Source organism: Hipposideros armiger, unplaced genomic scaffold (assembly GCF_001890085.2).
Source record: "Hipposideros armiger isolate ML-2016 unplaced genomic scaffold, ASM189008v1 scaffold_178, whole genome shotgun sequence".
In the NCBI taxonomy this organism is placed as follows: domain Eukaryota; kingdom Metazoa; phylum Chordata; class Mammalia; order Chiroptera; family Hipposideridae; genus Hipposideros; species Hipposideros armiger.
Genome location: NW_017731528.1, coordinates 378498 through 401301, shown reverse-complemented (window position 1 = coordinate 401301; position 22804 = coordinate 378498). Strand labels below are relative to the sequence as shown.

The window sequence follows — 22804 nt, the reverse complement described above, 5'->3', positions numbered from 1 at the left end:
ATAGTGATTAATCACAAAAACAATATGTAATTATATATTGTGAAATATTTATAATTCATGAAGTGTCTTTTTACCTCCAATACTGCTGCTTTCAACACAGCAGCTGCTCTCTACACATGTGTGACTGGTCCGCATAAGTACATTATGGTGCCAACCCTGTCACATACACCTGTATTTGTACAGGGTATATGTGATGGGGTTGGCGTGACATCACGCCAGGTACTTGTATGTGGGCATATCTGCATGTGGGCGGACCCATCTGGAGACGCATAGAGGAGCAGTGTCTCGGTTCCTAAGACCATCGAAAATATGTGTTTTCTGATGGTCTTAGGCGACCCCTGTGAAAGGGTCGTTTGACCCCCTCCAAAGGGGTAGCGTCCCACAGGTTGAGAACCGCTGCTTTAGATGGATTTTCACCCTGCTGCTGTCACACATGGAAACCACAGGTCTGACAAGTCACACTACTGGGTGAACCCAAGCTAATTATCATGGCAAATGAGGCCCTTAGGATAAGTTGGCCTCTGCCCAGCTCCATGGCTCACCTCACACTCCTGCCTTTCTCATTTATTCATTTTTTTTTCAGTCAACAAATACTACTGAGGAACTACTACGTGCAAACGAGGTCCCTAAACTAATACATATTAGAGTCTAGCAAGGGAGACGAGCACTCATTAGTTAACCACACAAATAAACGTAACATTCCAAGTGTGGTAAGTATGCAGCCACAGAGCTCTCTAAGAACAGGACAGGTGAGTTTCACCTTTTCGGGGTCATGAGGACACTTGCCTGAGACTGTGACTGCGCGGAGACTCAGAGGGTTAGGTGAACGTGAGGAAGAGCACTGCAGGCAGAGAGACTAGCACGTGCAAGGTCCTGGGACAGGACAGCGAAGGAATGAGAACCGGTGTGGCTGACGCAGAGAAAAGGTGATGGCAGGAGGGTTCTAACAAGCTGGAAAGATAAACACTAACCCTAAGCCTCACCACGAGAAGCAGTACCCGACCCTCGACTCAAACCGGGGCGGGGAGGGGGGTCGCTGAACCCACTATACGCCTCTTCCATAGCAGTCTGCTCAGACACTGGGGCCCACAAATTACCATCAAACACTCCCCGTGTGCTGGGGAACGTGCTAGTTGCTGTGGACACAGCAGTGAGCCAATGACAAGCAGAAACAAACAGAATCCCTGGGAGCTTACACTCCAGCACAGGAGTTACAGCTCAAATAAACAGCATAAAATGGCAGGTGTAATGAATGTTACCAAAGTCAATGGTGCTATGAGAAAGAATCTCACCTAGTTCAGAGTCGTCAGGCTTTTTCAACAAAGTAAACCATGGCACTGAGATCTGAAGAATTATTATACGTGTTAACTAGGCAAAACAGGAAGCAGTGTGTTCCAAGTCAAGGGAGTACCTGCCTGTAAGGCTCTGGAGGGGGAGATAGAACGTGATGGACCTGAGCCCAAGGCTGTTTATCAGTGTGTGGCCTGTGCAGTCTCATTGGGCCCAGCTCTTAAAAGGGCCTGTGCTTGACCTCAGACTCTGCTGTCACCACCCTGAAATTCTTCATGATTTTACCCTTGAACTTGTGATTTGTAAGTGAAGCCCAATGAGACAATGGGGCCTGTGGAAGCCGTGAAGACAGGCTGGTGGCCAGGCACATGGGCACTGGCCTCTAAGGGGCTGAGGTGAGGGTGGAGCCCGCAATGGCAGCCACATCAGGACCCACAGTGGGAGCAGCTGGCCTATCCCCCTGCAGTCTATCCTTGAAGTCCCTGTACGAGTATTAACTCCAGCTTGAGCACTGTGACAGGGACTCAAGCAGTCAACTCCGTCAGAAAATTAAGAACAAGAAGTATACACAGGCACTGCTATAAAACATTTATCAGGGAGTTATTAGAATTCTTCAAGGAGTTTAGAGTCTCTGGTTTATAAAACTGCTACAACAAAGCAAATATCTACAGGCTTAGAAATAGAAATTAAATTTAAAGGTCGTCACATTTGGTGAAAAAGAATGCTATTTTAATATAAAGTTCCAGACAGGTCATTTATGAATGGGGAAGATAATTTTAGTTTTTTCTTATAATTGATGCAATGGCATGACGTCGACAACATAAACAGCCATTTCTAATGACATGCAAATCATTTAAGCTACTTTGGGTTTTCTGTATGCCCTCTCCAAGTAACAAGAGTTGTCAGAAGCAATAAAATATTGTATAAATTTACATCTAAAATTAAATTCAAACTCATATAAAACTGATAAGGAGTTCAATCTTTTTAGAAAAAAATGTTCTGAAAGAATCATTAGCTCCAGCCGGCTGAGTGGCTCAGTTGGTTAAGAGCTTGCTCAAGAGTTTGAGCTCTGAGCAACAGCAGTTTGATTCCCAGCCCGAGCTGAGCAGCCGCTGAGCTGCCAACCGGTGGCAGGATGGCTCAGCTTAAAAAACAAAAACAAAACAAACAAACAAAAAAAACCACAGTCATTTTTCAGATAAGCTGCAGATTTGTGGCACTGTTCCCTGCATTTTACTTGGTCAAAATTATTCAGTTAGAATAAGTCCCAAGGAAGATTAAAAACTTAAAAAAAAAAAAGAATCATCAGCTCCAAATGCACTAAAATTTCTATTGGTAAATAATTGATCAGAAATGTATCCCAACATCGTCCCAGCCTATAAAATATAGCCACTCTAGTTAGTAACAGCTGCATCAGAAGACGACCCTCCTCCAAACAAAAAAGTACCAGAAATGATGTGCAGTCTTGCGTTTGCCAAGAGCAACTGACATCACTTCCAATTACACTAATAAACTTGCTACAAGTAAAGATTTTCAATGTATTTGTAGAAAAGCAAGCCAAAAATATCTTCTGACCAATCAAGATATCACACAAGGCATTATTTCTGTGTTGTACAAAATTATGATACCAAAATATTCTTTTGCAATTTTAAGTTTGTTACTTAGAAAGCATATTACTCCTAGTCCATTTTATAAGTGACAAAATATTTTTAAAGGAAAAAGCTTTCTATTTTAAAACCTCTAATGACACTTTTCCTGCTTTTTGAACAAAGGGCCCTGCAAATTATGTGGTCAGCCTGGCTGGGACACAGAGACAGTGACAAGAACCCCTCCAGGTGGACTTTGAGGCAAAGCCAGGAACTCTGCTGAGCTCTCAGAGCCTCCTGAGAAAAGCCAGAAAGCCATCAAAGAAAAGGCGAGGGGTGAGACACAGCCTAGTAGGTCAGAGCCATTAGTTAGGACAGGAGTCTGCAGTTGTAACCACCACCAAGAATGATTATGCCCCTACTCTCGAATACTCTTTTTGTCACTTTATAGTGGGCCTAATTTTTCCCACAATTACAAGTGAAAAAAGCTTGGCCTGAGAATAAATCCATATCTCTTATTCAGAATAAAGTTTACTGTGTTTTCTAATAGCTCTTTCTCAACCATTTTTTCTCTTTATTTGCTAGCAAGGTTATGCCTAACTAGCAGTGAGGAAACGATCTGCAGAAAAAGGACGACCTGACTCATAAAAGCAAAACCACAAATCCAGTCTTTACTCAGCCTGAGCTATGATATAGCTTTAAATTTTCTTTGAGATAAAAATTATAGAACATTCAAGAAAGTAGCCATAGATTTTAAAAACACATGTAACATTCAATTTTATTATTTGTGATTCAATGTTTTATATTGTAAAAAATTCAAACTATATTAAAACAAAAATTGAGGACTCTTACCACTTCCAATCCCTATATAGCTATTCTTAAAAGTTTAGTATACTATATCTTCCAATTTTGTTTCGATGCATATACAAATACATGCAGATTTTTTTTAATTTGGAAAACAATAGATTATGAATCCTGTACTTTTTCCTCATTTATTTTGAGCATCTTTCCATGTCCATTCAGATCTTTCTATTTAAAAACGAAACAAAACAAAAAACAACATATTAGATCCTCATTTCTTGAGTTCCATAAAATTCCATAATATAAATACCATAATTTAACAAACTTCTTCCAACTAGACATTCATATTGTTTCAGTTATTTGCTACTGCAAGGTATATACATTATAGCAAACATTTTAGTGTATGTGCAAGTATTTCCAGAGGTTAATAAATGGCTAGAGGTGAAAAAGATGGGTCAAAGGGCATGGAGATTTTTAAGGCTTTGGTGACTTACTACCAAACTACCTACCAAAAACTTGCAGCTTTTATACTTCCACTAGCACTGTTTCCCCAGACCTTTATAGTTTGAGACATCATTTTAATCATAGTTTCTGGGTTATTCTGTTCCAGCTTTCTATTCTTTTCCCATGACAGCACTACAATGTTTCAATTACTGTAGTCTTTGAATACATTTCAATAATTGGTTTATCAAGTCCTCCCAACCCTTCATTTTTCTTTTTTTTTTAATTATTTTAGTGATCACCATTTTATTTTATTTTTTTTTAAGATTTTTATTGGGGAATTGGGTGATGAGAACAGTGCTGGGGAATTGGGGGAAGGGGAACAGACAAGTTGCTGTCGTTTTGTTCTTCAGTCTAGTTGTGGAGGACATTGCTTCACTGGCCCAAGTTGGCACCATCATTGCGCTCTTCCCGGGCGAGGAAGATCAGTCGCCGGCTTCTGGACGGCCGCTCACCGCGGCTGCTGGCCGCTCACGCTGGCTGCTGGCTACACACGGTAGCCCATGGCAACCCACTGCCACAGGGGCTGCAGCCTACGCCATCACCGGCGACTCACGGCAGCCCAGCTCCAGGTTGAGCTGTTGTTCAGCATCTTAGCTGTAGAGGGCAGTGTCACTGGCCCTCATATGTGGGATCCGAACCGGGGCCCTCTGGCATCCCAAGCGAGTTCTTAACCAACACGCCACTCGGCCGGCCCCATTTTTCTTCTTTTTAAATGTTGTTATTCTCATACAGTTATTCTTCCAGGTATATTTTCTAATTAATTAGTCAAGTTTTTGTCCTACCTCAAAAAAGGGTGAGGAAGTCAAAGGAATTCTGAATGATGTCCCATTTAGTCTCTACAGTAAAGAGGGTGCAATTGCCACCGTAACCAGACTGAATCTCTGGACGGAGAAATGCAGGCTTCATTTAATTCTGATCCTCTATATTCTTTAAATAAGCTGGATTGGTTTTTATTCCCCTCTTTTGCTTTTTATTTGTTTTTTTTCCATTGTTTCTGTTTGTTTTTTTTTCCTCTTTTGCTTTTTATTGTTCTTTTTTTTCATTGTTTTTAACTGGTTCATTTTCTTTTAAAAAAATGTTTCTTATTAAATAGTGTCCTATAATTTATCCTACAGATTTTATTCCTAATGTTGAGATCCTTTTTCCATTCTTAAGCTGATCATTATTGGTATAAAGGAAATTTTACAATTGGTTTATCCAGCCACCTTACCAAAAATTGTTGGTTCCAAAAATTTTTTAGTTAATTTCCTTTGACTTTTTTTCTGAATATCACCTGCAAATAAACATCTTTTTTACTTTTTTTCCAATATTTGCTCTTACTCCTTTTTCTTGCTGTATCAGCTAGGCCCTCCCAGAGGTGTTGAATAATACATCAGGACCTCCTGTTTACTCTAACGAATATCACCATATACTAGTAGTTTCAAAGAACTGGGGGTTTTTGTTTGTTTTTGTATTTTTATCAATTCCTATTTTATCGAATTTTTAATCATAAAATGCTATTAAATTTTATCAACTGCCTTTTAGGTATCTATGGATGATTTCAAAGGTCTTTTCACATTTCTTCTCTGGACCACTGGCTATGTTCCAATTAGTTCCAATTAGTTGAGTTTGACACAAGTCCAACTGCAAAATACACATATAATTGAACTGAATTTAAAATGAAAACTTCCCGCCAACTTGTTTTTTGAGAAAAAGAATTCTGCTAGTGCCAGTTTCCTAATATCTAGTGCCACAGCAGAGACTAAAAGACAAGGTTGAAATAAATAAAAATGCTTACTGAATAGAATGTATCTTTCCAATAAGAAAAGTAAATGTTATAATCAAAACTCTTAATTCTACGACATGTGCATTGTTGATTACCAAAAAATAAAAGCACTGCACCTCATACATAGAGGGGCTCAGAAAACACCTACTAAGTAAATGCTCAAATGTTCCCAAACACACACGGGTTTTCCTAGGCCTTCGGACCAACAGGGCCCTCTACCAGTATACCCCTATCCAACAGGAAAGCTCCAATTTGTCCTTCGTGACTCAGCTCAAGGATCACCAGTTCCAAGAAGCCCTTCTAAGTGCCCACCCCATCCTGAGATAGATGTCCCACCTCTGCACTCTCACAGAACACCAAGATACACTTCTGTTGTAAACTTGACCTAACAATTGCGAACAGTTTCCCCTTTCTCCCTCCTTGCAAACAAGATCTGTCTTTCTTCTGTCTCCTCAGCATACACTTCACAATGCCTCCCATATACATAAGGAAAAAATGCTCTAGAACGAAGAAATGGCCAAAGACTGAATTCCAGATCCAACACAGCTATATGACCACAGGCAAATCCCTAACCATCTCTGACTCTCGGATTTTCTCATTTGCAAAGGTAAAGAATCTCTCTCCTACTTACTTCACAGGACTGGTGTGAGAATCAAACAACGTGATAAGAATTTGTGTATAGCACTACAGTTTTGCAGGTGCTTTCAAAACATTAACCAAATACCACTACAATAAAAACCATGAAAACCAGTCCATTCCAGTTTTAAAACCAATACATGCAATCACTTTCCTACAAAGTATCAGTTAACATATGTGCTCTGCATTACCTTATATCATCACTCACTGAGGACAATCTCGAACAGCCCAAGGGAGCCAAGGAAACAAAACCAAGGAAATTCAAGACAATAAACAAACAGAGCACCCTTTGGGTTTATGGTTCAAACAGATGCAGTATTAATGCTGAAGGAATACTAAACTTTGCCATCATGGTGTCTCTAAAATCAAAACACATCCTACATTTTATACTTATTCACCCCAAAAAAGACAACGAAAACAAACTTCCTTCATAATTCATCCACAATAAGGTGAGCAAAGTACAGGATGATATGTATCTTTTACATAAATCTCATTTATGTGAAAAAATACATTTTAAAACATCATGTATGGATGCTGTCAGATGCTTAGAGATTCTCAGTATGGATACAGAACAAAGTCGCCTCTGAAGAGAGAGTGGAACTCAGGGAATTTTTACTTCCCCTAGACACCTTTCTGCACAGCCCGAATTTCTTAGTATTCAGAAAGGTACCTCTAAGATTGTTTTTTTTTTAACTCAAGGATAATATCTGTGGTATATCATTTATGCAAAAAAAAAGAAAATTGTATACTGTAAAAGCATCGAAAAAAGGTTCAAGTAGATTCAAACTCAGTAATGAATTAAACTTAGGGAGAGGGGAAAGGGAGAAGAGGGAGACTCACTTTTTATTCTGTATATTTGTGTGTTATCGATATGCTTTAAAATCATATGTTCCAGAATCGCTGTTATAATTGTTAAATAACACAAAATGTATCTACAACCCCAAATTTTCAGGTCTGTAAATGTAACCTGCTAAATTCTTACAGTCAGAGGGTCTCACTGATGAGAACGTTAGCACAAATCTATGGTCTTTATTAACTCTGGTATGTGTAACATCCTCTCAAAAATGTAGGGTCAGGTATCTTAAGCAAAAGCCAACAACTGAATCTTTTTGGAAAATAAGTTTTCAGGCTGTATTTTTAAAATGTTCCATTTGCACAATGTTTTCAGATTAGATCATTTCACTGCATACATTACTAATTTATAAAAGTCCTTCGTCATTCTAGTCTGCTCTACTTCAAATTTATTTTCTAGCAAGTAACCTCACTGTCTTGAATCAGAAAGTTAAGCAATATTTACAAACACCCACAGAAAATATTCCGTTACTACTTGGGGGAGGGGGGTCACTATGTGGAGACCTATAAAACCCAAAAATACTCTAAAAGGCTGATATACTATTATTGTACATTATTTCACAGCTCATCCAATATCCTAAATAGCATTGAATATAGATGTTCACAGTGAAGCAACTGTAATATCCGAAAACACATTTCAAAACTTCACATCGAGTGTAAAATGTAACATTTACGGTATTATAACATGTGGACTCTGAGAAGCAACATGGTTCTGAAATGGAAGTCTGGTGCTCTGGGTTCTGGACCAGTCTTACCACTAATCTGTCCTGTGACCTACCTTCAGCAAGTCACTTCCACCTTTCTGAACCTCAGTTTTTCCATTTATGGAATGGAAGGGAAAATGCTTAGACTAGGTTCTTATTTTTCAGGCTATTTCCTGAGAGAACCTGATAAAAAACTACAGGCCCTGTTACCAAAAATGTATGTTTGCACCCCAAAATTTGCTTTCACTTTCCCTCTAATCTCCATTATGGATTCCCTAAAACCTATACTAAAAGATCTCTTGAGATTGCTGTATACACTATAAAACTCTTGTGCTGAGTTTCATAAAACATATGAACTACCCAATGGGAAAACTAAGCAAAAGTAATTGTGAAGGACATCACTAATTATTGAATCCCAAAACATATTAACAGTTAAAATATATAGCAATTTTCTATAAACAAGATTTCCTCAGATGGACAGCCATCTGACCCACAGATGGATATATGATAAAATTACTGATTTTAAAAAATATATTCTAATGCTTCATAAGTGCAGGAGATTTAACAATCGTAACTACCCCTAATGAATTCATTTTCCTGCTTCCCAGTCCCCTACTCTATAGATAAGGAATGACAGTCTGATAACACATGGACCTGAGTTGGGAGTTCCCACTCTACCACTTTCTTGGAAAATTTGGGTCGATTACTTAGCATCTCCATGTTTGAACCCCTTAGCTTATAAAATGAGAATGGAAGCCTCAGTCAGAGGATTACAGAAGGTAAAGTACAGGAGGGCTTGGTACAGTGCCTCTCACATAGTAAGTACTTATTCAATATAAGCTATTATTATTAATAAATTGGAATGCAGCTTTCATATGGGAAATAATGCAGTAACTGCTCCTCTTACACATTTTTGGTAAACATTTTCAAATACTAAGTAGAAATTTCTAAAAAAAGAATTTCCTCCTATGTTTAATAACATCACATCTTTCCCAATACTCTTCTCCTCTGGAAATATTTGAAAGTTGTAAACAGATACCTACACAACATGTTCGAGAAGTAGTGAGTTGGGAGTGGAAAGTGATCCAGCTTTAAAAGGCCAGGCAGATCTGAGTTCTAGTCCTAATTCAGCCACTCATGCAACTTAAACTCTCTCTCTCAAACTTGTAAAGCTGTTGCAAGGAGTACTGAAGCATGTAAAGCACCAAGCGCAAGGTCTGGCGTGTAGTGTGCACTCAATAAACAGTAGTTACTCCTACTCCTCTCAGCTATTCCCTTATAGGTGATAAAATTAGCTTTCCCAGAGAACAGGGAGGCACTAGCAAGCATAAATCCTAACATTCAGGCCAATAATGGACACTAATTTTCTCTTATTAATGTAAGAACTAAAGCAGTGTGTTTCGGGTCACATACTCCTTCTGGGGTCTAATGAAAATGGGCCCCTAGCTCCTAAAAAAATTTTCAAGTATTTCAGGAAATACTCTAAGTCAGGGATCTTAAGAACCTCGTATTAAGGGGGATACTTGCTAGTTTTTTTGTGGACTTAATTTGCAAGCGTCTGAAAACATTATTCAGTTTTGTAACAAAATATTTCACTTAACTTTGGTTATAATGAAGCAAGTAAATCTTGCTTTTTATTAGACATGTCAATTCCATGAGCTAAACTTCATGCCCTCTCTGGTGTTGTGTGCGAAATTACCTTATAAATGAACTACTAGCAGTGCTAGAATTAGTTCAAATATTTTTAAGTGTGATGTTCGAACCAAAAGGAAAAGAAAAAAGTCCAAAAAGGCAACAAACCAGGCTGCATTCAATTGATCACAGCTGGATCAATCCAAGAAATCAAATGAGCCTCTAAACCCCAAAAAAGAATCTACAAATAGGGAAGTCAATTCAAAATGCAAAACCGAGCCAGCAAACACACACACAGTTCACGAGTAGCTGAGTCCAGCCTATCCTGATTACAGTCCCTGCGAGGAATCCTTTTAACCGCCATCCTTCCCAAACTCCCTGCGTAAATCTCCACTCAGAGCTGTTCACCGCGTCGTGTCGGAATGAAATGAACGCGCGACCAGGGGGAGCACAGACAAAGTGTGGCCCCAGTGACCTTGGTCCCAAAGGCTCCAGTCCCTCCGGCTGCCGTCCCTCCACATGCCGTCGCCGCAGTTACCCCAAGGCTGGAGGAAGCGCTTGAGGACCAGAAGGCTGCTCACAGCTCTGGCCGGGCCGGCCCGCACTCCCGGCATCGAGTCCAGCTGCGCGCACACGCCCCGCGCATGCTCCCGCGCCCGGCTCTGCACCCAGGCTGCGGGCAGGTGCGGATGGACACCGCAGCCCAGGAAACCCTGTTCCCCCCACCCGCACAAGCACGGAAGGCGCAGCCCCAGGAAGGGGATGCGGCAGGAGAGCGGAATGGAGACCCCCGCGCCACGCCACCGCCTCCTGGGAGGCCTAACGGGCGGCGTGGAGAGCGCGGCGGAGCCAGGAAGCCGCGGAGGCCGGGGCGGGCCGCGGCGCGCTCACCATCAGAACTTTGGCCGCGTTCTCCAGCTGAGCGATCACTTCTGGGGGCCCCAGCGCCGCCGCCATCATGGTCTCTCTTCAATGACGCGCCATGCGCTGCATTCTGGGAAGGGCGTCGCGGACGACCAATCGGCGCGCCCCGCCGGCCTACGCGCTCCCGGGCGCCTCCGGCGGGCGGGGCTGGGGAGCGGGCCGGGCCGGCGTGGTGCTGAGGACCGGTCGGGGGCTATGGCAGCGCATGCGTGCTGCCGGCCTGGGGGGTTCTCGGACGCCGGTGACCACGCGCCCTGGCCCCGCCCGGACGCCGGCGCTCTCCTGGGCTCTCCGATCTGCGCTCCGCCCCGCGTTGCGGTCCGCCTGCGGGCAGAGTCCTCGGGTCGCCCTTCCAGAAGGCTTGGCCTCTTACGTCCCAGCCTCTGTCCCTCTTGGCCACAAAAGAACGTATTCCGAACGGAACACTCTTCCTACGGGAGGCCCTGCGAGAGGTGTCCAGGTGGACTGGGACAGTAGGCCGCTGCGACCCCAGCGGAAAGGCCGACTTTCTCTCTACAAGGCTGCCTCACACGGGAGAAAGCAGGGACCTGCCCTTGACTCTCTGCTTCTCCAACCCGGGGAGAACCCAAGGCCACCGGCTGTGTGGTGTGGCGCGTTAATTGTGGGCCCGTGTTGAAAGGCCATCGGAGTACGTAGTAACCCACCGTTCAGGAAAGTGGTCCTCGAAACAGCCGTCGTCGCAGTGTTCACACCAGGTCTAACTCTACACATCTGTTTGGATGAGGGGTGGATTTCGTTTTGAGCCGACATCCACTCCTGTAACGTCTGCCTTTTGGTGCAGCTCAGCTTCTTGGGGCTACACAGTGAGGAAAGTGAAGAGAGAGTATATAAAATGGAGTCACTTTTACCAAGCTGCTGAAATCATTAACATTTTTAACATTTAACGCTTAGAATTATTAACATTAACATTAGGAAGGTTGAGGCATGAGGGAAGACTCTATTGTTCTAAGTATTCTAGGAACTTAAACTTTCTTAACTTTCCAGCCCTGTGTCAATGCCTGGGCATACACCACACGTCCAGGTAACCTGATTAACCCCTGAAGGTTTCATAAATCCAGCCCACCTGACATCCATCATCCAGATGGACCTGACCAGACAGACCTCTTGGTGTCTGTCATCCAGGCCACCTGACATCTGACTGATAATGGTCCTGGACCAATCCTAGGGCTAAGAAAGCAGAACAGATAATTCTCAACAATGCACTTTCTACTATGAGAACTCAAGTTTTCTTTCGTCGAAACAGTTCTGAGTTTTTGCCTAGCTATGTTCTGGGTTTGTAAATCCTAAGACCCTTGAATAAATCCTTGTCATTTATTTCTAGCAAAGCCTCCAGACTTTTTGAGTTTACTTAACAACAGAAATGCAAATTCATTTCAGTGTTTTTAAGTTTCCTCTGTTGAAATATTTCTATATTTCATCTTCCTGGTTTTAAATCAGACTTGTGAGGTTTTACCTTTTTCATGTCACTGCAACAGAATCGCATTATTAGCTCCATTGTAGAAGGTGTTTCATTTGGCATCTTTCAACTTAAAGTTGAGAAAGTGAGTTAAGTTTTTATTGCTTGAGCAGCAGAAGAAATAACTTTTATTTCACTACAGAAGGGTAAGAGTGAGCCAAAATGAAGTAAATGGTCTTTTTAAAGAACTGTGGGAAACTTAAGTGATTAACAGAATGCCTGACAATATTTGACTAAGTATAACTATCTGCAAAAAGAGGACAAAATGTCTCCAGCTGTCTCAAAGAGTAATTACTGCACATCAATGCTATATCTGCAAAGTTTGTGACATTAAATGTTTAAGGCTTATAATGCTTCAGATTGGACCTTGTGTTCCAAAGCATTTTTGTGAAATTACAAAAGAACATTGCATCTAGACACTTTTTGTTTGTTTGTTTTTTCAAAGATTTTTATGGGATTCGGAGAGGGGAACAGCATTGGGGAATTGGGGATGGGGAACAGACAAGTTGCTGTCCTTTTGTTCTTCAGTCTAGTTGTGGAGGACGTCGCTTTACTGGCCCATGTTGATATTATCATTGCGTTCTTCCCGGGTGAGGCAGTCGCTCGCTGGCCATTGGACAGCTCCTCACGGCAGCTGATGCTGGCTACTAGCCACTCACCGTAGCTTATGGCAGCCCACTGCAGCCTACGCCATCGCCGGCGACTCAGCAGCCCAGCTCCAGGTTGAGCTGTTGTTCACCACCTTAGCTGTAGAGGGCAGTGTCACTGTCCCTCATGTGGGATCTGAACCGGGGCCCTGCTGCTCAGAGCTGGCGTCCCAAGCCAGCTCTTAACCAACGCGCCACTCGGCCGACCCTAGGCACTCTTTAAGAAAGAGTAAGAAGGAAAAGTGTTTTACCAAATGTGAGGATGAGTATGCTTCCTTTCAAATTCACAGAGTATTTTTTAATTTAGAGGCTTTATAAAATGGGTTACAGACATCTCCTATAATGGAGTCATGAATTTTGGGGCAAACATTGAAGTTGCAGAATCTCAATGTTGGAAGACACTATAATTTACCTACTAGTTTAACCTCTCCTCCAAATGCCTGACTCTTGTTCAAATTTATTGATTTACTATTTAACAATAACACTCTCCTGGGGAGGGGTAAGGAGTATTATTCCAGCCTAGTCACCTGCTCTTTATATCCTAAAAAAGAAGAATTGAAGAAAGTTGTGCAAATTTCAGTAATTTCTCACCAGGCAGAAAGAGCATGTTTATGGTCTAGATGCCTGGTTAAAATGTTCCTGGAATAGAGAACATTTCACAAATCTATCCCCTCTGCTTTTAGGGTACTCCTTTAATGCTTATGATGTTGACAGGAGAAAAAGTCTGAGCTGTCCTAAATGAAATTACAGTCCACCTCCAGAGAGTGAGAGAAAGAGAAGAGTAATTAACCAGTTAATAGCTGGGGGCCAATTGACAATAGACTGCTCACAATTCCTGGACATCTGTTGGAACTTGGATTAAAGACCACCAGAGTCCAGCCCCTCCCATTTGTGCATGAACTTGCAGGACTGTTGCCTGTAACCAGTCAAAAGTAGTAAATATTTCTCCTTTTCAGACCATGTATTTACTATCATAGAACTGTCCCCCTTCACCTATTCCAGTTCCCTTGTCTGTAGCCAAGGGAATTTGTAAATTCTTTCAAAACAGCTAACACCTTTCTTCCCTGAAACATAAATATAAAAGCACCCAGGACTGCAGACGTGTTTGTCTTCATCCAGCCCTGTGGCTGGTGGCTCAGATGGCACGCCCATGGCCATCCTTTCTGGCTAGCATGTGGCTCCATAAACCCTTTTGGAAAAGTTTTGAGCTGTGAAAGTTTTCTCTTTAACAATGTCATGGGCTCCAAAATTATTCCTACTGATCCTTCACCAAAAGTGACTGAGTATGTAATGTACTTTTCCTTGGACACATAGGTTTGTTTTCTCAGGGCTTCATTTTTTTTTTAAGTGGGATCTGTTTTATAAAAGCCAACTTTACTAAATGTTGTGTCTTTCCTAAATTAGGGACTCTCTGGAAACATTTGTTAAGCAAAAGTATAGTTACTGACTATCTCCACTGCTGACATTCTGATGCAAAGAAAAAGCCAATTGTTATGGATCACAGATAATGATATTTTAAAACTAGAAGAGAACTTGGAGATTATGGAATCTTAAGAGTTTGGAAATGAAAATACACATGGTGCTTACTTGCTTTTTACAATGGCACCCACAGAATCCCAGATTTGCAAAGATATATGTCTTCGCAAAGAGTGTGGTGTGATAGAATGTTGAAGCTGAGCTACCCTGAGTGAGTAGCTCGAGTGCTGCCCAACAGACATTGCTGTGTCCTGGGAAGTCAGAAACGCCTGTCAGCCCTGTGAAGTGCTGTGCACCGGGCATTTCAGCATACAGTTTGGGAACCATAGCTGTATACCTTTTCATAACTTTTGAATCTAATTGAGTCAATCCATTGAAACATAACATGAAGTACACATATCCCCCCCAATAACTTTGTCCCAAATCAAACTGCTCTTTCCCACTGGGTGGCCAGTCCCTTACAGACATTTTGGGCAGGTTCTTGAACTTGGGCCACAGGCATCTCTGGTGTCAGAGAAAGAAGTGGGAGACAGAGGTCTCCTATGTGACCGTCTGTCAGGTGCAGATCCAGACCTGAAGTTTACAAAACTGATAAAGTGTTCAAGACCCTCGAGTATTAAAATGGAAATGGGCTCGTGCAGGTGAGGGGCCCTGGACTTCAATTTCATTACCTCATGGTAGGTTCCACTTCTTGTCAGTCACCCCTACTCCTCTGGCTAATGCTGACTGGGCTCTGTGAGGCGGCCCCCAAAACTTGGAGCTTCCATGGGGAGGGGGCCTTCAGAGTCTCCGTGAAGGGTGAATGTGCACAGTCCCCTGACATGGCAAGTCCAGCTCCAGCATGCCCTCTCGCACAGCCTCTGCCTCCCTTGGTTCCCCAGAGCTCCCACACCCACCCAGTGGGCAGCCTTCTGAGTCAGCTGCCTCGTGTCACTCACAGAATCCATTCAACTGACACAATCTTACTTCAGGGAAGCAGCCCAGCCAAACGATGTGTGTGCTCCCCATCGGGTGCCCCCTCTCACCATCGCGTCCCAGTTTTCTTTCCTTGCTAGGTGGCACATGTTTCCTGATTAGCAATAACTCTGGCCGAGCCCAACTGCTACCAGTGAACAAAACCATTTATGTTGACTGGAGAGGTGAGAGGGCTTAGAGAGCAGCAGGATGGAGTGGGCTGCCCCCAGCATTCCTCTGGTAAGCCCAGGGGGGTCTCAGAACGTGAATTCTTAACATCTTTGGTCCATGGTTTTGGGCCTCAGCCGTGATTCTGGAATGAGAGAAAAGCCTACATGAACCATGTTACACATTTACTCAAAACACAGAAATGCAATATTTAAAGAATAAAATAAAGACAACATTCACAAGTATTATGAAATTAACGCTCTCGTAGGAGGATGAATTGGCAAAAGCATTCCAGGAAATCAATTTGGAAAAATGTAACAAGAGCCTTAAAAATGTTCTTAAGGATATAATTAGAGAAGCAGAAAAAAGATTTGTGTACAAAAATGTGCACTTTTTTTTTTAGAAACTGTTTATTTCCCATGAACCTTACTTCCATGTTCTGTTAAGAGTCTGTGGAAGAACAGCTTACGACCACGCAGTGGTTGTGCCCGGCCACTCAGTGGCCTGAGCAGTGGGCATGGCTGGCTGGGCACGAGGACAACTGCCCACCTTCACAACAGCCTGTGTCCTCCGGTTGAGTAGCTATAAGCACCTACCCTCTTTGACAAAGGAAGTGACGCGCCCAACAGACAGCGTCCTCTTTGCTCAGGAGAGGAACACTTTTTGGGGGTTGGAGTGCTAAAGATTTGGGTTCTGGTTTTAAGGGGTCCTCTATGGTCTGTTGGGAAAGAAGAGAAGGGAAAGAGGCTTTGGATACAGGGACAAAGTATGGGGCAGATGGAGAGAGGAGCAACAAGTCAGGAATCACTGGGTTGGGTCACCAGAGCCTGGGACCTAACCCAGGACACTTGACCCACAAGGGGCCCACACTGCCTTGATTGTGGGGGCAAAGAATGAGACCATGGGGACAAGGGGTGGGAATAGTCAAGAACCCGAGGGGCTTTGGACCTGAAACACACCAGGGGCTGAATGGTTAGCTTTGACTTGGGTAAGAGCTAGGCTGAGGGTGGCCCAGACCGCATTCCTCCCACAGTGGCTCAAAGAAGGGCATGCCTACTCTGCAGCTGGCTGCCAGGGGGCTGGAATGTCCCAGCACAGACCCCTGGGCAGCTGGGGGGACCTCCTACCCCTTATGTTGAGCAGGCTGGAGGCCCAGGGCTAAGACACCCCATGCCAACTTCTGTTCAGTGAGGACAAAGGAAAAGAATTTGGGAGTGTCAGGCATGTGGCCACACGCTCAAATGCACCACTTTATACCTGTACACTGGGCTTATCTCCTTGTCTTAAAGAAACTGGTAGAAGTGTTACAACAATGTAGCAAAATGAAAATGTCACAGGCCGGCTGAGTGGCTCAGTTGGTTAAGAGCTCGCTCAAGAGTGTCAGCTCTGAGCAGCAGCCATTTGAGTCCCAGCCTGAGCTGAGCTGCCACCAACAGGTGGCAGGATGACTCAGCTAAAAAAAAAATTAAAAAAAAAAAGAGAGAGAAAGTGAAAATGTCACATTTACAAGCTACACTTTTTATGGTCTACTACAATGTTCAGTCTTGTGGCAGCATGGACAAACCATGAATGATCACAGCTGTGCACTTAAGTTCTACAGATGACACTGAAATCTTGTCCAAGATTTAGAAATCTTAGGCAGTGACACGTCAAAGCAGCACTGCTATTAGCAAAACTGTCATGCATCCTGCCATTATCAGTGGAGGGTCCAAAACCCCTAGTGATACACATGTACTGGGAATTATATAGAATTTTAGACCAAAAGGTGACCTTGGAGATTCTAAAGACCAAACCCGCTTTTTCTTCCTATAATTATTATTACATAAAAAATCACAGTTTTGGGCTGGCCGAGTGGCGCGTTGGTTAAGAGTTGGCTTGGGACACCAGCTCTGAGCAGGAGGGCTCCGGTTCAGGTCCCACATGAGAACCAGTGATGCTGTGCCTTCTACAGCTAAGATGGTGAACAACAGCTCGACCTGGAGCTGGGCTGCTGTGAGTCGCTGGTGATGGCGTAGGCTGCAGTGGGGCTGGCTGGCAGCTGGCGTGAGCTTTCGTGAGCTGCTGTGAGCCGCTGTGAGTGGCCGAATGGTCAGCGAGCGACTGCCTCACCTGGGAAGAGTACAATGATAATACCAACATGGGCCAGTGAAGCGTCCTCCACAACTAGACTGAAGAACAAGAAGGACAGCAACTTGTCTGTTCCCCTTCCCCGATTCCTCAATGCTGTTCCCCTCCCCCACTTCCCCAATAAAATTTTTTTTAATCACAGTTTCATAGAAAATATAATGAAGAAAAAAATCACCCACAATCACATCAACCCGAAGAAGCAACCATTATTTTTAACACTGTCATTTCTTTTCAGACATTTAATAATTCGGTAATTTTTTTTCTTCTTTGCTTTACATTCCATAATTGAGTTCATACTATACATAGTTTGTATCCTCTACTTTTTAACTTAACATTATATCGTGATTTCTAAAGATTCATGAAAAGTCACTACGACATAGTTATACCGTAATACTTTTAATTGTTTCATATCATTGGGCGTGTCATCGTTTTTCAAATACTGTCGTGATGTGTTAGAATTAGCAGTTCTGTGCGTGTCTTTGGCTTTCAGATGCTCTGCTTCCTTTGGTCTCTTTAGAGCACAGTTTAGTTGCTATCCAAATCTGCGTCTCCCGGGTTGCAACTCCTTTTGCTCAAATAAATGCTTTTTATTTTTTATTACAGTCTAAAATTAATTTTGATTGACAAAGGCACCAGACAGTGACAGGCAAGACCTGGAGCCTGGAGCGGCACTTGAGGTGTCACATGGGCAACAACACGAGGTGGGGACATGCAGCCTTAGAGCAGAGGCTGCTGGAGACAACGACTCTCCATTGTCACACAGGAATTCGCCAGGGCCCCAGAGGCACAGAGCCACCACGCAGGGTGTCCCTGTTCTGTGGGGTTTGAACGCTCATGATGACACTTTGCGCTAGTCTGGCGGGTCTTACACTTTGAACTCAGGAGCGCTTTACACTCTTAAAAATTCTTGAGAACCCCAAGGAATTGTGTGTGTGCGGAGTGAGGGGGTGGAGAGGGGCTATAACTATCAATACTTATAGCAGAAATTAAAACTAAGGAAATTTAAATATACTTATTTATTGAAAAAATTAATAAGGCCATTATCTGTTCACATAAATGTTTTATGCAAAATATTGGGTTGTCGGAAAAGTCATGACGCATTTTTGCAATGAAAAACATAGACATAGAAGTTTTTCGTTGCAAAAATGCGTCATGACTTTTCCGACAACCCAATAACTTTTCCAGAAGGAAACACAGGTTGTGGTGAGGGGATGGGCGGAATCTCTAGAACATCTGGCTTCTCATTTCTGTCTCCACATTTGTGTTGAGACTGTTGTTTTGGTTGAAGGGGGTGGAGGGAGTCCAGCCTTGCCCACGCGTGTGGTTGGGAAAAGGGACCTCATGGCCCCTGAAGTCTGCAGGACACACTTTGAGAACCGCTCCTCTTGCCTGAGCCAAGGCGTCTGCAATCCTGAGGGCAGTGCTCCAGCTGGAAGCTGTCGGGTCAGTGCTGCAGAGACCAGACACAAAATTTGCTTGGAAAAGGGTTTCCTGGGCGTTGCTAAAAGTCACATGTCTCATTTGCATACTTTTTTTACTTTGAAAAATACTTCAGCCGCACAGACTGTTCCTTCTCCAAAGCAAAGGTGCTGGCCTCCTAGAGCAGCCTGACCTGTACAGCCGTCCAAGGTGGCCCCTGCCCGGCCTTTTCCAGATGGATCGATCCAGGGCCCCTCATTCCTAGAGGTCACGAGCTGCTGAGGTCACCAGGGGTGACTTGGTTTCATTCACCACAAGACCAGTCAGTTGGGTAAGAGGACGATTAATTCTGGGAAAAGGGAAGTTAAGAAAGATTTGAACTATGTTTAAATATGGGGGTTAAATTCCAAAGGATTGTCCCTAACACTGGGAGAGGCTCCATTTGGCACTTTTGATCTCTTACCAGCTAATGTGGCTTTCTCCTTCTCTTACTGTCTTTAACTAATGTGCTTAAATTCTGTGTTACCATCGTTACTAAAATGATGGCCCCAAAAGTGAGGCACTCTACCAGCAAGCTCGTGTGGTCAGGCCATGGTAGCCGTGGACGAGCCACTCATCCTGACAGACAGGGGGCCTAAGTCTTGCTTTACTCATTGTGACACTGGACGGTCGCTTGTGTTCCCTCGGCCTGAGTGAGCCACCTCATCTATGAAATAGGGCTAAGCATACCTTTTCCACCCAAGGCTTGGTTCCAAGTCAGATCATGTCTACAGGTTCTGGCCAACTTCAAGGTGGAACAACCTAGGATCCAACTTGAGTCTGATCAAGTTCCTTGGCTGCCAATGACAGAAACCAACCACAGTAAACCTTGCCCAGTTTCCTCAATGCGACTCATGAGGCCCTTCCTGGTCCAGCCCCTGCCTAGGTCTCAGCCTCCGTCTCCTTCAGGCACCATAAGCCCCCATGCTGCAACCTGCCCCACCCGCTCTGTGCCCCTTATCTGCCACTGGGCTCCGAGCAGCGTTGCTTCCACGGGGCTGCCCACTCTGACCTCTCTAGTCAGGACACGCCTAGGTGCTCCCACTCACCTACGCTTCCCCATCACACCTTTTAAATGATTGTGTTACTGTAACTGTCCAGCTGCTTCCCTGCACTGAGAGTCCTAAGAGACAGGAGATGTCTGCCTTCTTCATGGGCATCCCCAACACCCAGCAGGGTCTGACACGTAGCAGGTGCGCACACACGCGTGGATGCGCACACAGACACACATACACACACACATATGCACACAGATGCATGCACACACATATACAATTATTGGATGAATGAGGGAAAGAAGGGAGAACACCTCCCCTTGGATAGTGCCAGTCACATAGTAGGTGTTCATTAAACACTTGTTGAACTGAGCAGAAAACGCCGACATCTTTAAGAGGATATTTAAAGCCCAATAAAATAAAGATACTAACAGAAATTTGCTAATGGGGTGGCTTGCCTAACAGATCTCAGATTTGAACTGAACAGTCCTGGTTCCCACACCTCATAATAACTGCGTTTCAAAGAGGGAGTGTTCTCTTCTCCAACGGGCACAGCCTCAGGAACTTGTCTCTCAATGCCCACAGAACAGTGCTAACATGAGAGATCAACCCTCCAGAAGACGGAAAGGCAAGGAAGGGGAGCTGAATAGCGGATTCTAACAAGATTGAAGTGTGGACAGAGGGAGACCTCTGAGGACAGAACAGGCGCCGTCTGATTGGGACACACAGGAAGACACACAGACCCAGGTCTCCTCTGCATGAGTGTGAGGCACACTGGGGCCTACGGACATCTTGTCAGCCCGCTCCGCCTCCTGCTGTCCAGTGAGACCTGATAGCCAGTCCCCTTCGTGCTGTGGTGAGGTCCCCCTATGCTGCTCCTGCACAAACACCATCTGGGGCTTCTGAAGGGCCCGGCACACAACAGGGCAAGCCAGACACCTTCGGTGCTGCACGTTGGAACCCGGCAATACTGATACCCAAGTCCAGGCGGTGGGATTCTCCCTGAAGGATCCTGTGGACAGCAGCCAGTAGCAGGCGACCATGACGTCTCCTCCACAGACCCTCCCCAGGCCACCCCAGGACCTGGGTCCCCCAGGGGGTTACATATTCATTTTATTTCTAATTGTGGTAAAAAACATGTAACATAAAAGTTACCATTTCTTTACTATTTTTAGGTGTACAGTTCAGTACTATTAAATACACTCACATTGTTGTCAACCATCACCACCATCCATCTCCAGAACTTTTTGTCTTAGAAAAGAAACTGTCCCCATTTAGCACTGACTCCCCCTCCCCCTCCCTACCCCCTCACCCACTATTCTACTGTCTGTCTCTATAAATTTGACAACTCTGTAAGTGTTGTCATGTAAGTGGAATCATACAGTATATTTTTTGGTGACTGGTTTATTTCACTGAGCACAATGTCCTCAAGGTTCATCCATGATGTAGCATGTGACAGGGTTTCCTGCCCTTTTTAAGGCTGAGTAATAGTCCAGTGTATGGATTGACCCCATTGTGTTCACCCCTTCATCCACTGATGGACATTTGAGTTGCTTCCACTTTTTGGATTTTGTGAATAATGCTGCTGTGATCAAAGGATTTATATTAGTCACTGTTCTCCAGAGAAACAGAATCAATAAAACATATATTTCTAAAAAAAAAAACCCAGCAGGCCAAAATGGAGTCACTTTTGCTAAGCCATGTCACCAACCCAAAACTTAACTACTGAACTTGATTGCAGTTTTGACCTCTCCCAGGAGTAAAATTTTAAGCCAATCGGTCTGGAATTCCCTGGTCACCACTAGTGAGGTCATCTGTCTGATGAGACCCCACTGCCCTCCCTAAGGGACGGTGACCTTCCTGAAATGATGCACTCTTAACTTCTTGTCCCACCCTCTCTCTGCCTACAAAAACCTTCCATTTTGTACAACCCAGAGCGCCCTTCTAGCTTCGAGGTGGGATGCTGCCCGATTCATGAGTCGCTTAATAAAGCCAATTAGATCTGTTCTCATACACATGGAGAGAGAGATTTATCATGAGGAGTTGACTCACCTGATTATGGTGGCTGAGAAGTCCCACAACATGCCCCTGAGAGCCGGGGTTCTGGCTCAGTGTGAGTGTGCAGGCCTGAGAGCCAAGGGCAGGAGAGGAGACAGAGGGCCCAGCTTGAGCAGTGGGAGGAGAAAAGGGGCACGTTTCTTTCTCCTTCAGACTTTGTTCTACTCAGACCCTCCAGGGACTGGATGAGGCCCACACTGATTCAGAGCTGACCTCATCCAGAAACATGCTCACACTGGAAATCATGTGTAATCTGGGCACCCAGTGGGCAGTCCTGTTGACACACAAAACCAACCATACCAGGGTTGTTGACTTTGAACAACAATGTATTTGCCTTTTCTGAACAAAGGTTTTGACAGGGACCCAGAAATCTGAAGATTTGGTTCCGAGGACACAGGTGACATGTGTTAGTTTTGTGAGACAAGCCTGGCAGGCCTCAGTTTCTTCAACTGCAAAATGAAGTGCCATCTTTAGGTTTGCGGCAAACATTAAATGAGATCATGAGCATGAAAATATTCATAGGTTGAAAAGCAGCATCTCACGTAAACCACTACTGTTTTTGTGACCAGCTCTCATGACCCATGGGAAACAGGCTCTTGCGGTGTTCACCTCACAGTACAGGCAGGTTTGGAGCTCCCTGCAAGAAAAACTGATCAACAGTCAGGCCAGGTCCATGGCTGGAAAGCAGTTTTTCTATTTTCTGTAAACGTTTAAGTAGCTTTTACAAAAAGATTCCATAAAAATCACTTC

The 22804-nt window shown here is 43.9% G+C and overlaps 1 protein-coding gene across 3 annotated transcripts in view; it reads right to left on the bottom strand.

Moving 5' to 3' along the window:
* XPO4 (exportin 4) overlaps positions 1-12566 on the bottom strand; it is a 97449-nt gene extending 84883 nt beyond the window's left edge. For all 3 annotated transcript variants that reach the window (XR_002125139.1, XM_019652397.1, XM_019652398.1), the window contains exon 1: positions 10662-12566. Coding sequence is in view for 2 of the 3 variants with exons in the window: in XM_019652397.1 (XP_019507942.1) it covers positions 10662-10730 (69 nt within the window). In the remaining variant the exon portion in view is untranslated. The remainder of the gene's footprint in view (positions 1-10661) is intronic.
* Positions 12567-22804: the final 10238 nt, after the last annotated feature.